At 50.7% G+C, this 21,228-nt stretch overlaps 2 protein-coding genes across 4 annotated transcripts in view; one reads left to right on the plus strand and one right to left on the minus strand.

Moving 5' to 3' along the window:
- Window positions 1-15,943, plus strand: part of SMYD2 (SET and MYND domain containing 2) — a 62,017-nt gene extending 46,074 nt beyond the window's left edge. The window contains exons 8-12 of the mRNA XM_002717406.5: window positions 53-163; window positions 506-626; window positions 1,465-1,639; window positions 4,727-4,835; window positions 6,481-15,943. Of these exons, the coding sequence (XP_002717452.3) occupies window positions 53-163; window positions 506-626; window positions 1,465-1,639; window positions 4,727-4,835; window positions 6,481-6,561 (597 nt within the window). The 3' untranslated portion in view covers window positions 6,562-15,943. The remainder of the gene's footprint in view (window positions 1-52; window positions 164-505; window positions 627-1,464; window positions 1,640-4,726; window positions 4,836-6,480) is intronic.
- Window positions 13,463-21,228, minus strand: part of PTPN14 (protein tyrosine phosphatase non-receptor type 14) — a 195,748-nt gene continuing 187,982 nt past the window's right edge. For all 3 annotated transcript variants that reach the window (XM_002717512.5, XM_070055315.1, XM_051820557.2), the window contains exon 19: window positions 13,463-20,162. In XM_002717512.5, the coding sequence (XP_002717558.3) occupies window positions 20,034-20,162 (129 nt within the window). In that variant the 3' untranslated portion in view covers window positions 13,463-20,033. The remainder of the gene's footprint in view (window positions 20,163-21,228) is intronic.

The raw sequence follows: 21,228 nt of genomic DNA on the forward strand, positions 1-21,228 counted from the left end.
AGGGGTGAGCTTCCTGCCCACAGACTGAAGCCGCCCTCCCCACACCGCTTAGGTTTTCACCAGCTACATCGATCTGCTGTACCCAACAGAGGACAGGAACGAGCGGCTACGAGACTCCTACTTCTTCACCTGCGAGTGCCTGGAGTGCACCACCAAAGACAAGGCAGGCTGGCGGGCGGGGCAGGGGCGCCCCCTGCACTCCGGGTGGGGTGGGGACCCCCTGTGCCCAAGGAGCTCGCCTGTCTCGCTCAGAGCGTCTCCTCCTGCGGCATTGAGCCTTGAGACCCACCTCCCGGAGTCAGCCGGAGGGGAGCCAGTTAGACGGGCTCTGTTCAGACCTGCCGCTCCTGGCTGATGCCGACGCCCCCGTGACACTGTACCCATGAGAGAGGGGTCTACCAGATGGGTTCCCTTCATTCTTTTGTAGCCGTAGACTGAACAGGTCACTGCCTCCACGTATTACTGCTGGGGTGGTGACGCCTTGCACTTGTGGGCATTTCCCCAGGACAAGGCCAAGGTGGAGATCCGGCGGCTCAGTGACCCGCCCAAGGCAGAAGCCATCCGGGACATGGTCAGATACGCACGCAACGTCATAGAGGAGTTCAGGCGGGCCAAGCACTACAAGTATATCCTTTGCCTCGGCACCTCGGGGACCAGGCTCGGGGCAGGGTGGGCGTGAAGTCCTCCTGCTGAGGGTGTGGAGACGTGGCGGCTGCCCGTGATGGGGACTGCCCCGTCAGCTGTGTACAAAGCTGGTTTCTTCATCCTGGACTGGGCGGGTCTGACCAGAGCGGGGAGGACAAGGCCTTGAAGGCCCTGGGTTATTGGGTGCTTGGCGCTGGGGGAGGCGCAGTACCTAGGGCGTGGCTCATCGCGGCCTGCCCCTCCAGGTCACTGGGGCGGGACTGCTGCCTTGGCCACCCCGCAGGCGAGGGCACGGCTGTCGGTACCCAGTGACTTCCTCGGGGGACAGGGCAGATCTAGGCTTGTGCACAGCTCTGCTGACTGCCAGAATCCGTGTTCTGAAACTCTGGGAGGTTCAAAGGGGGTTTGCTTTGTTCTCCCAAGGGTGCGGCTGCAGTGCGGGGACAGGCATGGTGGCGTTGCCTCCCTGCGCTATGGCAGCGGCACTGGCTTCCTGCAGCTCCCACGCTTGGGCTCCAGCCGGGTGAGGACTGTGGTCCACGGAGACACTGAGGATTTGTGATGGTCACCAGCCTCAGTCACGACAGGACTGAGGGTCTCTGCCTGCCGGGGCGAAGATGCTTGTAGTTTTGTGTGGCCGGTGAGGCCTTCAGGTTTCCCTAATGGAGTTTTGGGAAGATGTAATCTCTACCCACTTTGTGTGTGGCTTTCTGGAACCTGCTTTCTCTGGTGACGAGGGAATGGGTGGAGCAGGCAGAGGAACGGCTCGGGCCCTGCCTGGGGAAGCCCCCGCCTGTCGTTTCCTTGACGCCCCTGCACCCCCTCCGGAGCTGCTGGAGATCTGTGAGCTCAGCCAGGAGAAGATGGGCTCCGTGTTCGAGGACAGTAACGTGTACATGCTGCACATGATGTACCAGGCCATGGGCGTTTGCCTCTACATGCAGGACTGGGAGGGAGCCCTGAGATACGGACAGAAGATCATTAAGCCCTACAGGTGATTGCCACGGCCGTTCAGAGCCTCCTGGACGCGGGTGGGTCCGAATGCTTGCTGGGACCGTGCCACAACATGCCTGGGGAGCTGCCCCCGCCTCCTGTGAGCACTCACATCCGGAGGCACGAGGTGCAGGGCGCTGCTGCCCTGAGCCACGCCTGTTCTCTCCCAACACCAAAGAGAGCGCGGGGGAGGCAGGTTGGGGTTGTGCGTGGGGTGCTGGAGCAGGTTCCCTCGCAGGGCCCGGCACCTGTGCTGGGTACTGCAGGCTGGTGTGAGCACACTGCCCAGGTGGTGCTGCTGTTCTTGTCCGCCCCCTGCTGTGGTGAGTGGTGCCTCTGAAGCTGCCAGAACACAGCATCCCCTCCCTTTGCTTTTTTTTTTTCTTTAAAGATTTATTTATTTATTTGAAAGAGAGGAGGAGAGGCAGAGAGAGAGAGAGGTCTTTCATCCGCTGGTTCACTCCTCAGTTGGCCACATCGGCTGGAACTATGCTGATCCGGAGCCAGGAGCTTCTTCCAGGTCTTCCATGGGGGTGCAGGGGCCCAAGGACTTGGGCCATCTTATACTGCTTTCCCAGGCCATAGCGGAGAGCTGGATCAGAAGTGGAGCAGCCAAGATTCAAATCAGCACCCATATGGGATGCTGGCACTGCAGGTGGCGGCTTTACCTGCTAAGCCACAGTGCCAGCCCCCCTCCTTTTAAAGGTTGCAGCCCCAGTTTGCGAAAGGGAAAGTGCTGGGACTAGCGGGTTGGCTGTGATTACTCAACATCATCAGCTTTAGCTGCTGATATTAGCCACAAGGAAGTGTCCTGTCCCAGAAGTGCGTGACAGGAGGAAGTTGCCACGTTGTCATCTGGCTCCGACTGCCCACACTGGGGCTGGGTGTAGTCCCTGGGGTGCTCATTAAACACAGACAGACATTTACAGAATCCCCTTAAGACCCAGTGACTGGAATCTCTGGCCATTAGACCAGAGATCCCCGTGTTTCCCATGAGTTGCAGAAGCCCCCGCACCTGTTCAAGCAGAGGCTGGGGACTGTAATCTTGGTCTATTCCAAATTTCCACTGCCACCTCTGCCCAGTATGCCTTGAGTCACCAGCAGGGGGAGCCCAAGGGGAGGCCAGTTCCTAGATGCTGTTCTAGGAAACAGAATTTGTTATACTGTGGCTCCTCTTTTTTTTTTTTTTTTTTTAAGATTTTTTGTGTTTTTTTGGACAGGCAGAGTGGACAGTGAGAGAGAGAGACAGAGAGAAAGGTCTTCCTTTGCCGTTGGTTCGCGCTGCGGCCGGCACACCTCACCGATCCGAAGGCAGGAGCCAGGTGCTTCTCTGGTCTCCCCATGGGGTGCAGGGCCCAAGGACCTGGGCCATCCTCCACTGCACTCCCTAGCCACAGCAGAGAGCTGGCCTGGAAGAGGGCAACCGGGACAGAATCCGGCGCCCCAACCGGGACTAGAACCCGGTGTGCCGGCGCCGCAGGCGGAGGATTAGCCTAGTGAGCTGCGGCGCCAGCCTGCAGCTCCTCTTAAAGCCTCCCCTTCCTCTGGGGGTGGGGGTGAGGGAGTCCTCTGGTCACTCTGTGCAATCTGCCAGGAGAACGCTGGCCTTCTGAGGGCTGCTGGTTTCAGGGCCCCCTCCAGGCAGCATACTGCCCCTTGCCCAGGAGTCAGCTAGAATGTGCTTTTGTGGGACAGACTAGCCTGTAATAAATCCCTCATCCATATTCCCCTCCTCTGTCTCGCCTACAGGCTGCATCGGGGCCCTCTCAGTGGCTCCTTCCTTGTCAACCCTCAGTTAAAACTGAAGAGACAGTGTGAGACCCTTGGAAGCAGTGGTGATGGCTCAAATAAGTGGGCTCCTTCCAGCCAGGTGGGAGATCTGGACTGAGTTCCTGGCTTCCAGAGTTGGCCTCGGCCCAGCCCTGGCCACTGTGGGCATTGGGAGAGTAAACCTATAGAAGGGAGCTCACGCTGTCTCTCAAGTTCAAACACATACAGAGAACACCTGTATATACAGCCCTCTCTAGACAGCAGAGTGTCTCTGGGAGAAGGAGCAGCTGTAGGTTTCTCTAAACAAACTCAGAGCACAGGGTGTGACAAAGCTGAGGTGTTAGAGCATGCTGGGCGGCTTTCTAGTGTGAACGGGTAGGCCTAGTTGTTGCTCTCATGTGAATGGGACATTTTAAAAATTCATTTGAAAGTTACGTAGAGGGATCCTCCATCTGCTGGTTTACTCCCCAGATGGCTGGGACAGACAGAATCCAAGAGCCAAAAGCTTCATCCAGGTCTCCCACGTGGGTGGCCTGGACCCAAGCACTTGGGCCATCTTCTGCTGCTTTCCCAAGCTGTTGGCAGGGAGCTGGGTCAGAAGTGGAGTGGCTGGGACACAAACTGGCACCCATGTGGTATGCCAGCCTTGCAGGTGGTGGCTTTGCCTGCTATACCATAGCACCAGCCTCAAGGGGTATTTATTTTTTTTAAAGATTCACTTTTTTAAAGATTTATTTATTTGAAAGGCAGAATAACAGAGAGGTAGAGTCAGAGAGAGAAGGAAGTCTTCATCCACTGGTTCACTCCCCAGATGGCTGCAACAGGCAGAACTGGGCTGATCCAAAGCCAGGAGCCTCTTCCCAGTTTCCCATGCGGGTGCAGGGGTCCAAGGACTTGGGCCATCTTCTTTTGCTTTCCCAGGCCATAGCAGAGAGCTGGATTGGAAGGGAACGCTGGGACTTGAGCCGGCACCCGTATGAGATGCCAGCACTGCAGGCAGTGGCCCCATCCACTACACCACAGCGCCAGCCCCTGGTCATTTACTGTAATAGGTGTTTTCCCATTGCTTTGCTTTGGGCATACCTGAAGTAGAAAAATCCAGACGGAGACCACAAATGTTTCTGTGTAGGGTTTTTCCTGCGGTTCCGATACAGCTCCACAGACTGCATGCCAGGGACGGGATTAGGTGCCGTGGGCCCTTGCACGCTCTCACCGGCCACCTGCAGATCTGGAGGAGCCTGGCTGCCCGCCGTGCGAGCTCGGCTGGGAGCCCAGCGGCCTCTGACAAGGTGACCTGTTGTCTCTCCTCTTTTTCCAGCAAGCATTACCCTCTGTACTCCCTCAACGTGGCCTCCATGTGGCTAAAGCTGGGCAGACTCTACCTGGGCCTGGAAAACAAAGCTGCAGGGGAGAAAGCCCTCAGGAAGGTACGTGGGCTGCGGGGCTCAGGGTTGGGGCGACCGGGAGGCCTGCAGGCCGGCTTCATGCCTGACGCAGCTGGAGGGCAGGTGTGGGGGAGGAGGCCAGCTCTCGACCCACTTCGCAGCCACAGGAACGTCCCTAGGGGCTCTACACCCAGGCCCTCCCCTAAGGAAGGCAGGTGGGGCTGCTCACACGCTCCTCCTGAGGCCCTGCCCCTTGCCCAGCCAAGACAGTGGGCAGAGGCCACGCAGGGCCGGGGCACCAGGGTGAGGGCAGAGCTGTGTGCGATGCTGCAGGGGTGGAATCGGGGTCCCGAGCAGAGCCGCTTGGTGTCAGGGCTGTGCATGTGCACTGATGCCCTGGATCGTAGTCCCCGTCACTCACTGGAAGCCTTGGGTGTGTGTTCTCTGAACTCTCAGAGAAGCACAGTGGGTTTCCCAGGTGCACAACGTGAGGTTCAGGCAAGGTAGGTGAGTGGCCTGGGCTCCTTGGTGTGGATCTCCCAGGGGGAACGTTTGAGCCTGGAGGCCTGATGCTCCTCGTTCCCCAGAGCTTCCCAGTGGACTGTGAGGGGGAGATGGGGGCAGAGCTCCACATCCGGGCCCAGCCGGGCTGGGAGTGGCAGTGTAACAGGAAAGCAGTCGTTTTCTGCCTTGGGGTTTTCTTCTCAAATCCCACACCAATTGCCTTAGGGGAGGGAAGCTCAGCCAGGCAGGTACCAGCTGGGTGCAGGCAGGCGGTGAAGTGACAGATCCGTGGACGCTGGAGGGACGGGACCCTTGAGGTGACCGCACGGGGCGGGGGCGGGCTTGCACTGTGTCCTTGGCCTGCCTCCCGTGAGTCTGAGCTCTGGGAAAAGGAAGTTCACAGAAAGGAAAGTGGGTTCTAGTCACAGGCCAGCAAAATGCCCTCTTTGGGGGAGTATTTTGGGTCTTACTATTCAGATAGAAGTGGATCACATCTGAGAGGTGCTTCCTTCATGCCAGGCAGTGTTCTAAGCATGGGGGGCGGTTACTCCGGTGTTGCAGCTGGGTGAAAATGAGGCACAGAGCGGGTGACTAGCCCGAGGTCACACAGCCAGGAAGCAGTGGGGTCACAGGCAGCAGTTGCACCGTGTCCCCCACTGTAGAGACCGTCCTCAGCACGTGCTGGGCAGCACCCCCATGCCGAGCTACCTACTTTCAGTTTAATTCCGTGTGACAGGGAAGAAGAGTTGAGTGACAGCTTACAGGTTTGTCAGCTCAGCCGCAGCCCAGGTGGGTTCGAGCTGAACTTTGCTTCGACTTTGCTCTTCCAGCATCGCCTGTTTCTCTAACTGAACGTAGCCAAATGATTGGGTCACTCGAGCCTTTTTGACTCTAACACGTAGAATCTCGGGGCAAAAGAACGTCATGAAGTCACTTTCTCTTCCTCGTTTCCCGTGCTACCGCCCGGGCAGTGGTGCAGCGCGTTTGACGTGGCAGCAGGGACTGGATGACCAGCTGCGACCAGTCTGTCTTGTCTCCTTTCTTTCCCAAGCCTGACTCTGCAAAAGCTCCTGTCCTGTGCCTTAGAGCCGAGGAGTCCGGCTTGAGTCCTGGGCAGCCCCGGGGGAGGTGTGGGCGCACGGGCCTCTCCACGCTCACGCTTCCTCTGTCTTTCTCTCCGTAGGCCATTGCAATCATGGAAGTAGCTCACGGCAAAGACCACCCGTATATTTCTGAGATCAAGCAGGAGCTGGAAAGCCAGTGAAACTATGCAGCATCTGTTTTCATCAAATGCTTTGTCCAGAGATCCTCGCGGACTCGTTTCCACTCTTCCCCACCACGCCTGCACCCCCGTGAGCCGCTGGAATGACAGCACCTTCCTGCACTGAGACCTTGCACTTGCCACCCCGCCAAACTGGCCTGGAGCCTGAGCAGCCCATGAGTTTTGAATGATTTCTTTTCCTAAGAGGTAACAGCATGGTTTCGTGTCTTAGAATATACTTTGGGCAGATCCAAGTTCTAAAAACGCAGCTGTTCTTCCCGTCATCCCTGTTGTCCTGCTCTGAACACATCTGGGGGATGAGGGAGAATAAAAGGGAGAACGGTATTTGCGGTTTGTGTTTTCTTCTGTGCATGGGGAGGCCGCCGAAGGGGCAGTGGCGGGAGCCCAGTCCCTGGCCTGGAAGCGACACGTGTTCTCCGCAGTGCTGCGAGTCCCAGACTTCTCCCCACAAGTGGCACCCGGAGGCCTCTTGATCCTGCACTTTATTTCCTGGGACGACGCCTATGGAGGAAGAACCAGGAAGGGAGAGAGAAGACGCGACGGTGAAAGCAGAGTGTCTGGCTGGAGGAGCCTTCGGTGGGCCCTGGGCGCCTCCCTGGCAGGCGGTGGCCCCTGCTCTGTCTCCCCTGGGCACCCGGAGCCCTGCGGTGTGGGACAGTGCTCAGTGCCAGCCTTGCCGTCTTAGCTGCCCCATCTGAAAGCATTCTGCGCTTTGATCGCCCCACTGCTGGGTCTGCACAGTACTCCTTTTCTTTATTTGGAATGACTCCAGGGTAAGCTTGGGAAGGGAAAATTTTCTTTCCTTACCAACGCTGTGTTGTGAGCAAACACGGATCTCTACCCACAAGGCCAGCAGCAGCCCCGTGTTGTGTGGCCCCTGGGCCCAGACAGCAGCGCGCTGAGGAATGGCTTGTTGGCAGCCGCCACCCAGACGGAGCCAGCACGCCCCCGAGTGCAGGGGTGTTTCCAAGGAAGGCGTCTTGTATCCTAGAGAGCAGCGGCCCTGTGCACCTACCGGTAAAGCCGCCCAGTTTACGCTGCAGTTGGCTTTCATAGTCGGGATCTGCACACAGCTCAAATGGCCGGCTGGGGTGTTTCCCTCCTTCCCTCACGTGTACATACACACCTCCCTCGGTGTGCTGCACGGGAGGATTTAACAGGTGGAATGCATTCTGTTGTCCAAGCCCAGTAAGCCACTATATGTACAGTCCTCCCTGTAGCTCACAGAGCGCATAAAAGCAAGCGTGGGCCCAGGTCAGGGAGCTGAGTGTTTGAAGAGAGCCGATTTCCTCCAGTTTCTGTGGCTAAGCCTGCAATAAGCGTAGCCGCTGTTCTCTGTAGGTTTTATAAAATGGATGGAAGTTACATATTCACAGGTTAATACAACGCATGTGAAGAGAGGGAGGTGTTGTCACCAGCCCCCCCCCCCCCCCGGCCACAGAGGGAGCCCTACAGTCTGCTCAGTGTGCTCCCCCTTCTCGCCAGGCCTCTAGAACGAATCTATGCAAATAGGAAAACAAAGGCAGGATGGGACTGGCACATGAGTTTGTAATCTGTTTGGACTTAATATGGCTTCCTTTGCACCTCAGTCCATAGAGATTCGCCTTGTTTTTAGGGGCAGAATATTGCATTGAATGCATGTCGTCTTTTACTCAGCCGTTCTATTTACGGTATGATTTTTCCCAGTTTGTTGCTAGAAAAAACAATACTACGATGAATAGCTTTTTTTAAAACATTTATTTATTTTACTTGAAAGAGTTTCATCAGAGAGGCAGAGCCAGAGAGAGAGAGGTGTTCCATCCACTGGTTCACTCCCCAAATGGCCACAATGGCCGGAGCTGCACCAGTTCGAAGCCAGAAGCCAAGAGCTTCTTCTGGGTCTCGCATGTGGGTGCAGGGGCCATCCTCCACTGCTTTTCCACTGCTTTCCTAGGCCATAGCAGAGAGCTGGATTGGAAGTGGAGCAGCCAGGACTTGAACTGGTGCCCATATGGGATGCCGGCACTGCAGCTGGTGGCTTTACTTACTACACCACAGAGCTGGCCCCTACGATCAATAGTCGGAACATATAATCGTGTTGCTCAGTCGTAGCGTTTCAGGGGATAGATTTGCATAAGGAAAATTCAAGATCAAATGGTAATAAAAAATAAATATGGCTATATTTCCTTTAAAAAACCATTTAGGTGGTGGGTGTTTGGCCAGTTACGATGCCATTTGGGACATTCCACATTGAAACACCTGCGAGCAAGTTCAGACTGCACTTCTGATTCCAGCATCCTGTTAAGGCACACCCTGGACAGCAGCAGTGGTGCCTCAATCAGTTGGGTCCCTGGCAGCCATGCGGGAGACCTGAATTGGGTACCTGGCTCCCAGCTTTGGTCTGGCCCAGCCTTGGCTTTTGTGGGCATTTGGGGGCGAACTAATGGATAGGTTCACTGGCTCACTCTCCTCTGCTGAATGCCTGTGTATATGTATCTCTGAAATAAATCCCAAAACTGTATCAGGTACCAATAGGATATAATAGTATTTATTTTCTTCATTACACTGTTATCATTAAATTGTTAACGAGTATGTTGAAATGTTTTATGTACATTTATTACTGAGGTTGGGTACTTCTGCATACGTCTAGGAATTAATTGTATTTCTTCTGTGAGTTGATGCTTGTGGCTGAGGTGTTTTTACACCACCTCTGACATCTAACGTGTAAAAGGTTCTCATGTTGCCAGCAAATCCCCCAACTCCACAGACACCCGACTATGTGCTCCACAACTCAGCTTCAGAATACGCAGGCTGAAGGACCCAGACTGTGTGGCAGCGTTCACTTCACGATGCCAGCTGCAGCGGTCAGGTCCCTGTGTTCCCCAACTTCTGTCCGACTTGGCTGCAGAGTCAGAGAATTCCCACACCTCCCCTTCATGTTTGAAAATTTGCTTGCCTGGCCTACAGAATGGCAGAAAGCACTTGACTTATATTTGCCATTTAATTATAAAGGATACAGCCCCCCCCCCCCCGCCCCGCCCCGCGCGTCGACTCCTCCCAGGGGCCTGGGTGGCCACTTCAGGTGCAGATGCCTGCTTGCTGATCCCAGTCACTTTCTGATGCTGGAATAAAACACTGTTATCTGTAATGACGAACATGAAATTAAAACAGGGTGCTGGATGGGCCCCCATGGTAGATCAAGCTCAGATTTTGGGGAGTCTCAGGTCTGGCCACTAATCTACAAGCTAACCCCAAATTCAGAATTATGTTGAAACAGAAAATCCTGCTAAGATCTCAGGTCTCCAAGAAGGCGATCCATGTGGCCGGAAGGCAAAACTGAGAAGCAGCTGGAACCAGGGGAAACTCTGTGGACAGAGTTGCATCATTCATGATCAGTGTTAACTTCCTGAAAAACCTTTACTAAGACATTCAGGTGAGGGAGACACAACTCTGCCTAAAGCAAGTTTAAACATTCCAAATTCCATAATTCTACCAACTCGGCCTTTCCAGTGTTCTCTGAACCTAATCATAGCCCATGTTAGAGCTTCAGCAATGGTTTTGCTACCACACTGCACTGACAGTTGACCCAAAGTTGAGTCAAGGGACCCTGACCTCTTTGTGTCTTGGTTAATCTGCCTGATAGTTGTCCCAGGCATTCCAGGTCAGGTTTTCTCATAATATTCTGGCTTTTAAAAACATTTTACCAAATTGGCAAATGACTTTAGGTAGCCTTTAGATGCCTTTAATGTTGGGGAACCATCAGGGAACCCCCTTGGTCCACGGAATCTTCAACAGTGCTATCTTTGGCATTCCACTTGTGAGTCATCTAAAAATTTCTGCCTTGCTGGGATGCACCCTTGACCCTTGCCTTTCTTTTTCCCCTTTATTTTGCTGTCAATGTCTCCTTTATTCATCCCATTTAATCTTCTAAAAATTCCCAGTCTCGTGGGGTGAGTCTTTTGACCCACTCCTCTGCCTTCCCCCATTTTCTTGGGTTAATCCAGTGTTTTACTTAGCATCTCTAAGACCCCTGAGAGGAAAGTGAGCCAGAAAATTTGATAAGGCTTCTCATCCTTTTGCTCTAGCTTTCAGCTATAATGTTACACGGGTATCCGTGCAACTGGTACTCACAGCCTTAATCGAAACACTGACCATGACCTGGGTCGTGGGCATATTACCATAAAACCAGTCTACATGGCTTGCATAAAAATCTTACCAGCCGCTCCATCAGGGGCACTCCACTTAACATTTATAGCGTTGAGTTGGCCATTGTCGCTTCTTAAGAATAAAAACACTATAATGACTTCATCTAGTCTACCACGCTGGTTGTTTCATTTGGGCTTCTAAAATTTCAAATTGGAGTAAGTAAGGCAGTCTTGTTTGGGGCCCTTTAATGCTGGGGACCTGTGGTTGTTCCATAGTGAGCTGTGGGTCTTCAAAGACACCACTCCTAAGGTAGTCACTCTCACAATCCATTTTAGTAACCCTGTGGGCACCCAGGACTCGGAAGTTCCAGACTCCCTGTCCTTTCATCCTTTCTCTTCCCAAACCACATTTCTGGGAACCAAGGTCATTCTAGCAGATCCCTCATTTTATCACACCAAGTATCACAGACTTTCTGATCCCCCTTCTGACACCAGAATGAGCGGTTTCTACTTATATCAGTTCCAACATCAAACATGTTTTTTCTATCTTGCCATTCTCTAACTCTTTGGATACCAGCTACGTGTCCACACATTGGCTTTTCACTACCACAACAAACTGCCCAAGGTGGCCGAACTTTATTTTTTTAAAAGGGGGCTCATTTTGGCTCATGGTTGTGGAAGTTCTCAGTCCCAAGATTGCGTAGCCTCTGGTGGTAATGGTATTCTTGTTGGCGGAATCTTGAGGTAGCACAGGCCATCAAGCCATGACAGACAGCAAACATACATTTGTCAGTCCATCAGTCTGTGGTCTCTTTGTCCTTAGACACCAGTTTTCAATCACCAATCAACCTAAGCATCTAGTCTAATCTAAATGATTTCCTAAGGCTTCACCTCAAAACACTCCAACTAGATTGTTTGCTCCCTCTTAATACTATTAACTTTAACGTTCGTATTTTAAACTCCTGCAGGAGATTGAAGGCCGACTCATACTCAAGCCGCAGCGGTCCAACTTCTCTCAGTTCTAAGACCTAACTACCCAGAGTTAGTGTCAGACTGACCGTGTTAAATGTTCCAGTCCCATGAAAGTGCCCTCACCTCAGATGCCATTTACAAGCACTGAGTCCCAGGTTCACGCACTTAGGTCCTACTGGACTAAAAAGTAAAGCGCTTCCCATAACCCCTCCCCTCTCAGGTTGGGCAACCAGAATGGCGGAACACTACCTGTTTAGGGTGAAGGGGTACAAATGAATAGATGGTTGAAAAGGCACATACCATGTGGTCTGGAAGGGTTCTGAGCACAGGAGCTTCTGTCCTCATGGAGTCGTGGTATGCGCCCTCCAGCCGTGCTCTGCAGCTCTCCAGACCCTGCTGTTTAGGGGTTTCTGTGGGGTTCCATTCCATAGGTGTGCTTGAGTAAACCACTGGCCACTGAGGATTGACTCTGCCTCTGGCCCCTCCCCCAGTGGTTGGGGGATGAACTGAAAGTTCTTGCCAACCCCCATCCTGAGGCTGTCTCGGACCCCCAGTACAGTTGCCTCATTAGAACAAACAAGGCTTCTATCAGCCTTATTACTCAGAGACTCCAAGGGCTTTAGGAGCTGTATGCCAGGAGACCAAATATCTTTTTCTTTTTTTTTTTTTTTTAAGATTTATTTATTTGAGAGGCAGAGTTGGCTGGGGAGGGAGGGAGCATCCATCCATTGATTCACTCCCCAAATGGCCACAACGGCCAGAGCTGGGCCAATCCAAAGCCAGGAGCTAGGAGCTTCTTCTGGGTCTCCCACATGGGTGCAGGGGCCAAGCACTTGGGCCATCTTCTGCTTTCCCAGGTCATCAGCAGGGAGCTGGATCAGAAGTAGAGCAGCTGGACTCAAACCAGTGCTCTCATGGGATGCCGGTGCCACAAGGCTTAACCTACTACACCACAGTGCCAGCCCCAAGACCAAATATCTTTATGGTACCACAATAGCAATTACCTTTTTTTTTGTTTGTTTTTTCATGTCTCATAATACTTTATAAGCTCAATATATGTTGGAGTATTATTTCTTTGTCATACGTTGAACGTATTTTTTGCTCTGGTTGTCTATTTATATTTCAAAGTACTTGCTATATAAAGGTAGACTGTACTAATCTTTAAGAAATAAAATGTCTTTGGGGCCAGCACTATGGTATAGTAGGCTAAGCCTCCACATGTGGTGCTGGCATCCCATATGGGTACCGGTTCGAGTCCCACCTACTCCTCTTCCAATCCAGCTCTCTGCTGTGGCCTGGGAAAGCAGTAGAAGATGGCCCAAGTCCTTGGGCCCCTGCATCCATGTGGGAGGCCTGGAAGAAGCTCCAAACTCCTGGCTACGGATTGGCGCAGCTCCAGCGGTTGCAGCCATCTGGGGAGTGAACCAGCAGATGGACGACCTCTTTCTCTCTGCCTCTCTGTAACTCACTCAAATAAATAAATAAAATCTTTAAAACACCACTGCATTTCTGAGAAAAGACTCACTTCTATGTGTTCTTCATTCTACTGGCCTTTCTTCTAACACTAATGAATTTATGAATTTCAAACCAAACCTTCAATATGACCAAACTATGCAGGACTAAAAAGCCCAAGAAAGCAGAATTTTCTAGGCACTTTTATCTGTAAAAATAATCCTAGCAGTTAAGAGATACAGGTGCAAAAAAAAAAAAAAAAAAAAAAAAAGATACAGGTGCTTTTAAGTAATGCAAACATACCTAGTACTGAAGAAAATTAGAAGAGTTAAATGTTTTCTCTGAAAAAAAAGTTTATTGCATATGGAAATCAATAGATATCTTTTACAAAAAAAAAGGTTAGAATAAAGATCTCACATTTGTAAAGGCACATATGAAACATCTTACAGCATTAACAGTAAGAACATTGACTAGAACCAACATCTAAATATGACTTTATAAAAACAGAAACAGTGCAAAAAATACTGTCAAAGTCAGTTTTATACATCTCTTAGTTATATATAAAACTGGCAAGCATAAGCTTATTTACTGATATAAAATAGCACATAGAATAGCATGCATAGTTTTATTTAAGGCTTTTAACATTAAATGGATAGGGAGCCTATACCAAAGTAGGGTGGCTGTGACTATTGGTAGAATCACTCCCCAAGGTAGGGAATGCTCTTAAAACTTCTCAGGCCCTCTCCTGCCACTAAAACTGTATACAGTTTGGTGGTGAAAAGACCATGTTTCCATTTTGCAAAGTATTAAGTGGCCACCATGAGGATCCCAACTCCCAATCTGGAATGCACTTCTTACAGCAAGAACATAACAGGTGCAGGTTACTCTTCCAGGGCTGCCCATGAAAGCCAACACAGCCCCACACTTTAGTTGTGCTGGAAGTCAGGAGGCTTCTGTAGGATGACCCAAGTATCTTAAGGAAAAAAATACCTGCTTTCTAAGTTGGAGACTTGTCTGCACATCATTTCAAAAGGGAACCTACTGAATGTCAGTTGTTTTAAATGAAACCAAAATTCACAACATCACAAAAGCACAGACCAAGGAAAGCATCAAAATACTGTAGCACAAGAGTCCAGTGAAACAAACTAGATGGTTGTTACTGATGTAACACCAGGTACATAGGTTATACATTGAATAGTCATCTGCATATGTAAACCTCTTTTTCTGTGGAAGTGTCCCCAAGCAGGTGAGTGGACCGTTGAAGCATCAGAGGACATACACAGGAAGTTGTCTCTAATGAAGAGCAACCTCCTGTCTGAAAGGATAAGGCTGGTGGATGTCTGAGAGGTCCAAGTAATGGCAAGAAAGTTGACAAGAAATTGGAATAGAATTTTACAACATTCAAGCTGATAAAGAGGCGGCTTTGAGTTCCTGCTCTCAGTCCAGTGCTGAGGGTATTTATCAGCTAACACCGCGGTAGAAGAGGCCCCTGAGAGAGGCAGAGCGCGCCAGGTGCCCCTGCTCGGAGAGCCACCCTCGCTGAACTCACAGCAGCATTCCTGAGATTTTAGCGAAAGGTTCCACCCCAAGGCACAAAGAAAATCCCAATCCCATATTCCCAGCTTCCTTCTCTCAAATTCTGTCTGATGAGGGCAGCTGTTTGCCTAGAATCCGCAGCTGGGAAAGAAAGGGATCACGAACAGACACACTGGGTGACCGGCGCGTCTCCTGCTGGCCCCAGGTATCTGCAAAGCCATCACAACTTGTCAGTGTTCTGGGCAACCTGTGTGTAGAGAGGCCATGAGGCCAAAAGTGACCCAAAAGGGAGAAGCTAGAAACCAATCAGTCTGATGGCACACTGCAATGCTAAAGGTAGCCACCATGAACCTACATTAAGTCAACCTTGAAATAAATCTAAGTACTACAGCAATTGCTTCAAACAGGACTGATGCCCGTCTTTTCATTTCTTCTGGCACTGAGTGATGGTTTCTATGACTGAGGAAGCAAAAGAGAGGGAAGGGGGATTCCTGGGTGCTGAGTTTTCTAGTTATTTTCACTTGCCAGATCTTAGGCCTTGAGGCTTCATAAGGTTAAAAATGAGGTTCCCTAATTTTACGTTTGGGAGAAGTTTAAGACAATTAGTCTCTAGGACTAGGCTTAATTCTTGTAGGGCTGCTCTCCTATTGATCCACAAAGCAAATGAGAAAACACGAAAGGGTGGTAGAGCCCTAAGTCACTGAGGTGCCCTGGGAATGCAGCCTGGTGATGTAAGGCACTCCCACCCATCCACTCAACCAGACCAGGCACACTCCGCCACGGTGCTCACGGCCCCCATCATAAACATGCCTTGCTGTAAAGGAGTAAGCTCTGCAGCTCCCCTGAGCGTGCAGGTGAGAGGGGGAGGGGAACACCCGAACTGTGACTGCTGATTCTGGGAGCCACATGGGTGAAAGCATCCCGCCGCTACCGAGGCTGCGAGGAAAACCAAGGGCCACTCACCACAGGGGAGCGGGGACGGGCTCTTCCGCAGCAGACTCCGGCGATGATCAGAAACCGCGCATCCTCACCCCCGACACCCACCTAGTTCTGCATCAACCAGGAGCTAACATGAGGGTGCAGCAGAGTAGGCCCAAATGCTCAAGCCCTTGCCCCTGCACGGGAGACCTGGAAAAAGCTCCTGGCTCTGAATAGGCTCAGCTGCAGCCATTGCTGCCATTTAGGGAGTAAACCAGCCAAGTGGAAGGCCCTTCTCTCTCCCTCTCTCTGTGACTCTGCCTCTCAAATAAATAAATCTTACTTAAAAAAAAAAAAAAAAAGTGAGTAGGCACGCTGGTCAAATCTCACAGGAACTCCTCCAGCAGAGTCTACCAAGATTCTCTGGCCAGGCTGATGGAGGAGGGGTGAGATACAGCCAAGGACTCTTGGGCAAACAATGAAAATTTTGTTGTAATTTACAAACTACCTTTTCTTTTCGGTCTAAGAACGCAGAAGATATAGAAGTAGATTTCTCTTATTTGAAGCTCCCTTAAAGTTTACTACTCAAAATAATCCATGTGGAAATGTGTCCATCTTCCCTTATCTACTTGGTACCTGCAACTGAGTAGAAACTCATTCGTTTTTGCTCTCATATAAGGAAATCAGTGTTCAGCATCCTCCTCCAGTGCAGCTCAGTCTCCCTGTAATTTTTATCTGAGAGTTGAGCAGGACACATGAACAGGCAGACAAGAGCTCTCATGTGCTGGTTCATCCCTCAAATGTCCACAACTGCTGGGGCTGGGCCAGGCCAAAGCCAGAACAGCGAGCCCAGATTGGCTCTTCCATGTGAGTGTCAAGGGCCTCACTACCTAAGCGATCACCTGCTGCCTCCCAGGGCACACGCTGTACATTAGCAGGAACCTACAGCTGGGACTCAAACTCAGGCACTTTGGGATGTGGGCATGCTAACTGCTAGGCCAAATGCCTGCCCTAAGCCCTCCTCTATTTCCCATCCAGGAAAAGAGCTTTTACAAGTGGTTTTCAAAAAGTTCATGGAAAATGCACATTCTGAAAAATTATGCAGAGACTCCAGAGTGTTTTGTGCCACCATAAACATCTTTTAACTACATTTTTCTCCTGAACACTTTGCAGTACCCTAATATAAATGTGAGTGCTACCAGCGACTCTCACTACAGGGTGGTCTCTCTTTAAAACTCACATGAAACCCAAAAAAGCTCAGCCAAAGGAGCCTCAGCTTCACCAGTGAACTCATCTCGAGGATGGAGACATCAAATTCAGGCCCCGGAACCCCCAGTGAACAAGGACGAACCCTTGGGGTCAGCTGATCCAAATCGAGTATGTATGAAAGAAACAAAATATTTCAACTGGAAAACTTCAGAACCAGGGGCCTGAAAATGCCGGCTGGCTTTCTTGTGAGATGGTCTCATTTTTTCCCTCTATTTCCTCCCTTCACATCCACACTGCAGCAATAGACCCTGACAGTTCTAGCTTCCGCCTTGATACATCATCAGGAAATCATTCCAAAAGCTCTAACCAGATAACTAATTTAATACACTTTGCTTCAAGGTTTATTCCTTGGCCTGCTTCCCAGATATAAAGCATCTCTGGGCAATTATTATGCAGATGCCACAGAAATGGCTGCTGCTAATATAACAGGAGATGTGCTGGCATTTACTGGAGATGTGAAAAGAAGTGCAAAAAAGCAAGCATTTGTTCTTAAAAATGAACTATGTGGGATCACTCTTAACTGCTTTCCTTTCGGTTTCCATGTAAACCTTGGCTAGGCAGCTGGATATTAAACCCACCCCACCTTCATTTTGTGCATTAGCAAATATTCCAGTAGCATAAGGAGGGGGGACAGTAGGCAGGTTTAAAGGAAGCCCATGGGTGATGAGGTCAAAGAGACACCAGATCTACATGCTGCTCACAGGAGATATTTTAGCAGCGTCCACGTGGGGGGCACATCCTTTATTATACAATAAACCAAGAACTGAGAAGAGTGCCTCAAAAAAGAAAACAAAAATGAACAGGATTCCCTGTGCACAGGCTTCTCACAGTAAGGTTTCTAAGCTTGGTTCCACTGAAAATACATGGGGACTGGGTGTTTAAGCCTAGCAGCTGAGAGGCCTGCCCGCCATGGCAGAGCACCTGTGCTTGGTGGCTGGCTCTGGCTCCTGAACCCATGTTCCTGCGACTGCAGATCCAAGGAAGCAGCAATGATGGCCCAAGTGACTCAGTTCCTGCCACTCACATGGGAAAGCCTGGATTGAATTCCTGGTTCCTCGTTTTGGCTTGACCCAGGCCCAGGCTGTTGCAGGCATTTGGGGGAGTAAACCAGTGGCTGGGAGCTCTCTGTGTCTCTTCCTGCCTCTCAGATAAAAAAAAAAAGTAAGAAAAATAATGTGAAACTAATGGCTTTTCAGAACATCCACTGAATTTCCAGCACCTACAAAATCAGTTGAAATTATACTCCATGACTGATTCTTCAGACCTTGAAGAAGAGAAAGCAGCAGCTCTCACTCCCTAAATATTCTAAATACAACCACAACACCTGGCTGGATGTAAAACTGACTGCTTCATATTCCAAAGGAATTAGTGAGGAACTGTTGGTCTGAGGCGACAGGAGGTCACACAGGTGTGCTCTTTCTGGTGGAACTGACATCATGCCTGCTTTGTGTTTCAGCTCAGGGGAGAAAAGCAGCAATGGAGGAAGGCTTGTGGAACACTGAATCCTAAGAACAAAACCAGTTTAGAAGGTCTATTTAAAAAAACAAAAACAAAAAAAAAAAAACATGGGACTGGCGCTGTGGCATAGTGGGTAAAGCCACCACCTGTGGTGCTAGCATCCCATATGGATGCTGGTTTGAGTCCCAGCTGCTCCACTTCTGATTCAGCTCTCTGCTATGGCCTGGGAAAGCAGTTGAAGATGGCCCAAGTCCTTGGGCCCCTGCACCCGCATGGAAGACCTGGAAGAAGCTCCTGGCTCCTGATCAACCCAGCTCTGGCCATTATGGAAAAAAACCAGATGTACAAAGCAAATTCCCCAAATGTGTGGAACGTGACTGACTGAGCTGTGTCACCTAAGCAATTCAGGACATTGACCAATGAAGTCCCGAGGCAGAAACTAGGAAATGCGCTTCCAATTCAGAGCAGTTAACACCACAGCTGGCCAGTGAGTGGGTGAGAAGGAAAGCAGTGAAGGATTCTGTGACAGAGAAAGAAATTCTACCACCTTTCATCTTGTGTGTCAAGATTTGGGCTTTGGAGTCCTAAGTAGGACCGATTCTGCTCTTGTAGGCCAAAGCCTGGTACAGAGTCACACTTTGGCTCTTGGCCAGGGTCCCTGCTGCCCGACAGTTCCCATCCATCAGCTTCCCCAGCTGTTTCCTTTATAACCCTCCCAATGACTTAGCAACTGGCAGAACACACCCACGTCCTCTACCTGCAGGGCCCCACCCAGCACACACATCACGGTCAAATAACACACAGTACCGAGGCCTTGCTGATGCCATTTTCTTCCCAAGCTGGGGCCGTTACCCTCTCCCAATCAGGTGAGAGGCCCGACTGTACACAGGGCCTGCCCCAGGGCCCAAGGCCATGAGGCAAGGGCTTCCTGAGCAAACAGAGAAGCAAGCAGCAAGCACCCAGGCCCAGTCCTGGCAGGGAAATGGGCTCTGGAGCCCAGGATGAGGGGTGGTCAAGAAAGATACAGCACGAGCTCCTTACACAGCCTGGAGACACGTAGGCCACTGCCGCGGGGCACGGAAGCATTTTCTGCAGGTGTCCCCATCTGTAATGCAAGCTTGAGGGAAGGAGGTGGGGAGGGGGCAAGAAGGAGGATTACTGAGGACGAGGGCAGGAACGAAGAAGGGAGGAAATCGACTGTCCGTCAAGGCACACGAGCCCCAAAATAGAGATCAGGTTGTTGGGTATTTTCTCCTTCAGGAAAACACCTTGGCCCTTTTCGTGACATTCCAGGATGAGCTCATCTTCTTGCCGTCTACGATTTGGACCTGAGCATTAAGCTGGTGGTTTGTGTGGCGCGTCACAAACCTGGCTGCCGCTTCACTAGAGACACATTCCCTTCTGCCTCCAACCCCAGATCCACCACCAAGCCACCTTCCCCTCTACCTGATTACAATGCAGATCAGTCAACATGTGGTCTAAATGACAAGTACTATATTACTGTGAAAATTGCATTATCATAATTCACAAAAGTTATTCCAAAGGAGGGAAAAAAATAAATTATCTCATATAAAATAACACATGATGCTTGTAAATACTCTGGGCTCCTGCTTCAAGGCGCCCGTGGCCAGCCATCTGTCCCCAGCTGGGGAACAGACGTTGTCTGGAGGCGACTCCACCGGCACGCAGCAGCTGGGTCCCTCCTCCACAGCTGGACTGGGGACATTAAATGAGTCTGGAGTTTTGTAGGAACTGGATGAGGACCTGGTAGACGAACTGGTATTGAGCGAGGGTCTGGATCATGAACATCCTTTGTTCTCTGAGGAGCCTCAGCATCATGGGGACTTCCACCTTCTGCAAAAAAAGAAAAGGCACAAGGACCTGAGACAGGTAGCTTCACTTGGCTCATTCCTCCTCCCCTCCTTCAGGAGGGAGTCAGCCGGCGCCCAAGTCCAGGTACAAGACAAAGCCTCTGTCTCCGCTAGGGTTTTTTTTTTTTTTTTTTTTTTTTTTTTGACAGGCAGAGTGGACAGTGAGAGAGTGAGACAGAGAGAAAGGTCTTCTTTCCGTTAGTTCATCCCCCCCAAATGGCCGCCACGGCCAGCACTGTGCCGATCTGAAGCCAGGAGCCAGCTACTTCCTCCTGGTCTCCCATGCGGGTGCAGGGCCCAAGCACTTGGGCCATCCTCCACTGCACTCCCTGGCTACAGCAGAGAGCTGGACTGGAAGAGGAGCAACCGGGACAGAACCCGGCGCCCCAACCAGGACTAGAACCCGGGGTACTGGCGCCGCAGGTGGAGGATTAGTCAAGTGAGCCGTGGCGCCGGCCTCCACTAGGTTTTACAAATCAAAGAGTCTACACTGTAACTGCAGAAGTGGACATCAGGTATCACTGGTGTGATACTTCAAAAAGTTCGTGGAAAACAAATTAACAGATATTTGGCCTTAAATTTTTTTTTGAAATCCATGTGTGGGCCCCCCCCCCCCCGGTTGACGGGCTTTATTACAGATTTGGTTATTACAGATTTGGTACAGTGATTGATAAACATTAAGAAATCTTATTTAATGAAGGATTCCAGATGATGCTGTGCTAGTGAAGCATGATAATTTTCCTAATAGTAGTCAATTCTCTTCTAAAAAGCTTAGATGGTAATATATATTTAACTCTCTTTTAATATCCCTGAAGAGTGCGATGTCTGTCTAGATTCATGCCAACCACATCTTAAAATACAGTTAAGGAAGTGTCAGTGTCTCAATGTTTCCATACATGGATGTAAGATGGAATGTCTCTGAGACAAAGGGGAACAATCACAGAGTGGAAATAGCTTAGTGTTTGGGTTTAAAACCCTTTAAAAGTTAACCTTAACATAGTTCAGTAGTGTGATCCTAATCATGTCATTCAAATTTCATCAGAACTCAG

The sequence above is a fragment of the Oryctolagus cuniculus genome, chromosome 13 (genome assembly GCF_964237555.1).
Source record: "Oryctolagus cuniculus chromosome 13, mOryCun1.1, whole genome shotgun sequence".
NCBI lineage: Eukaryota > Metazoa > Chordata > Mammalia > Lagomorpha > Leporidae > Oryctolagus > Oryctolagus cuniculus.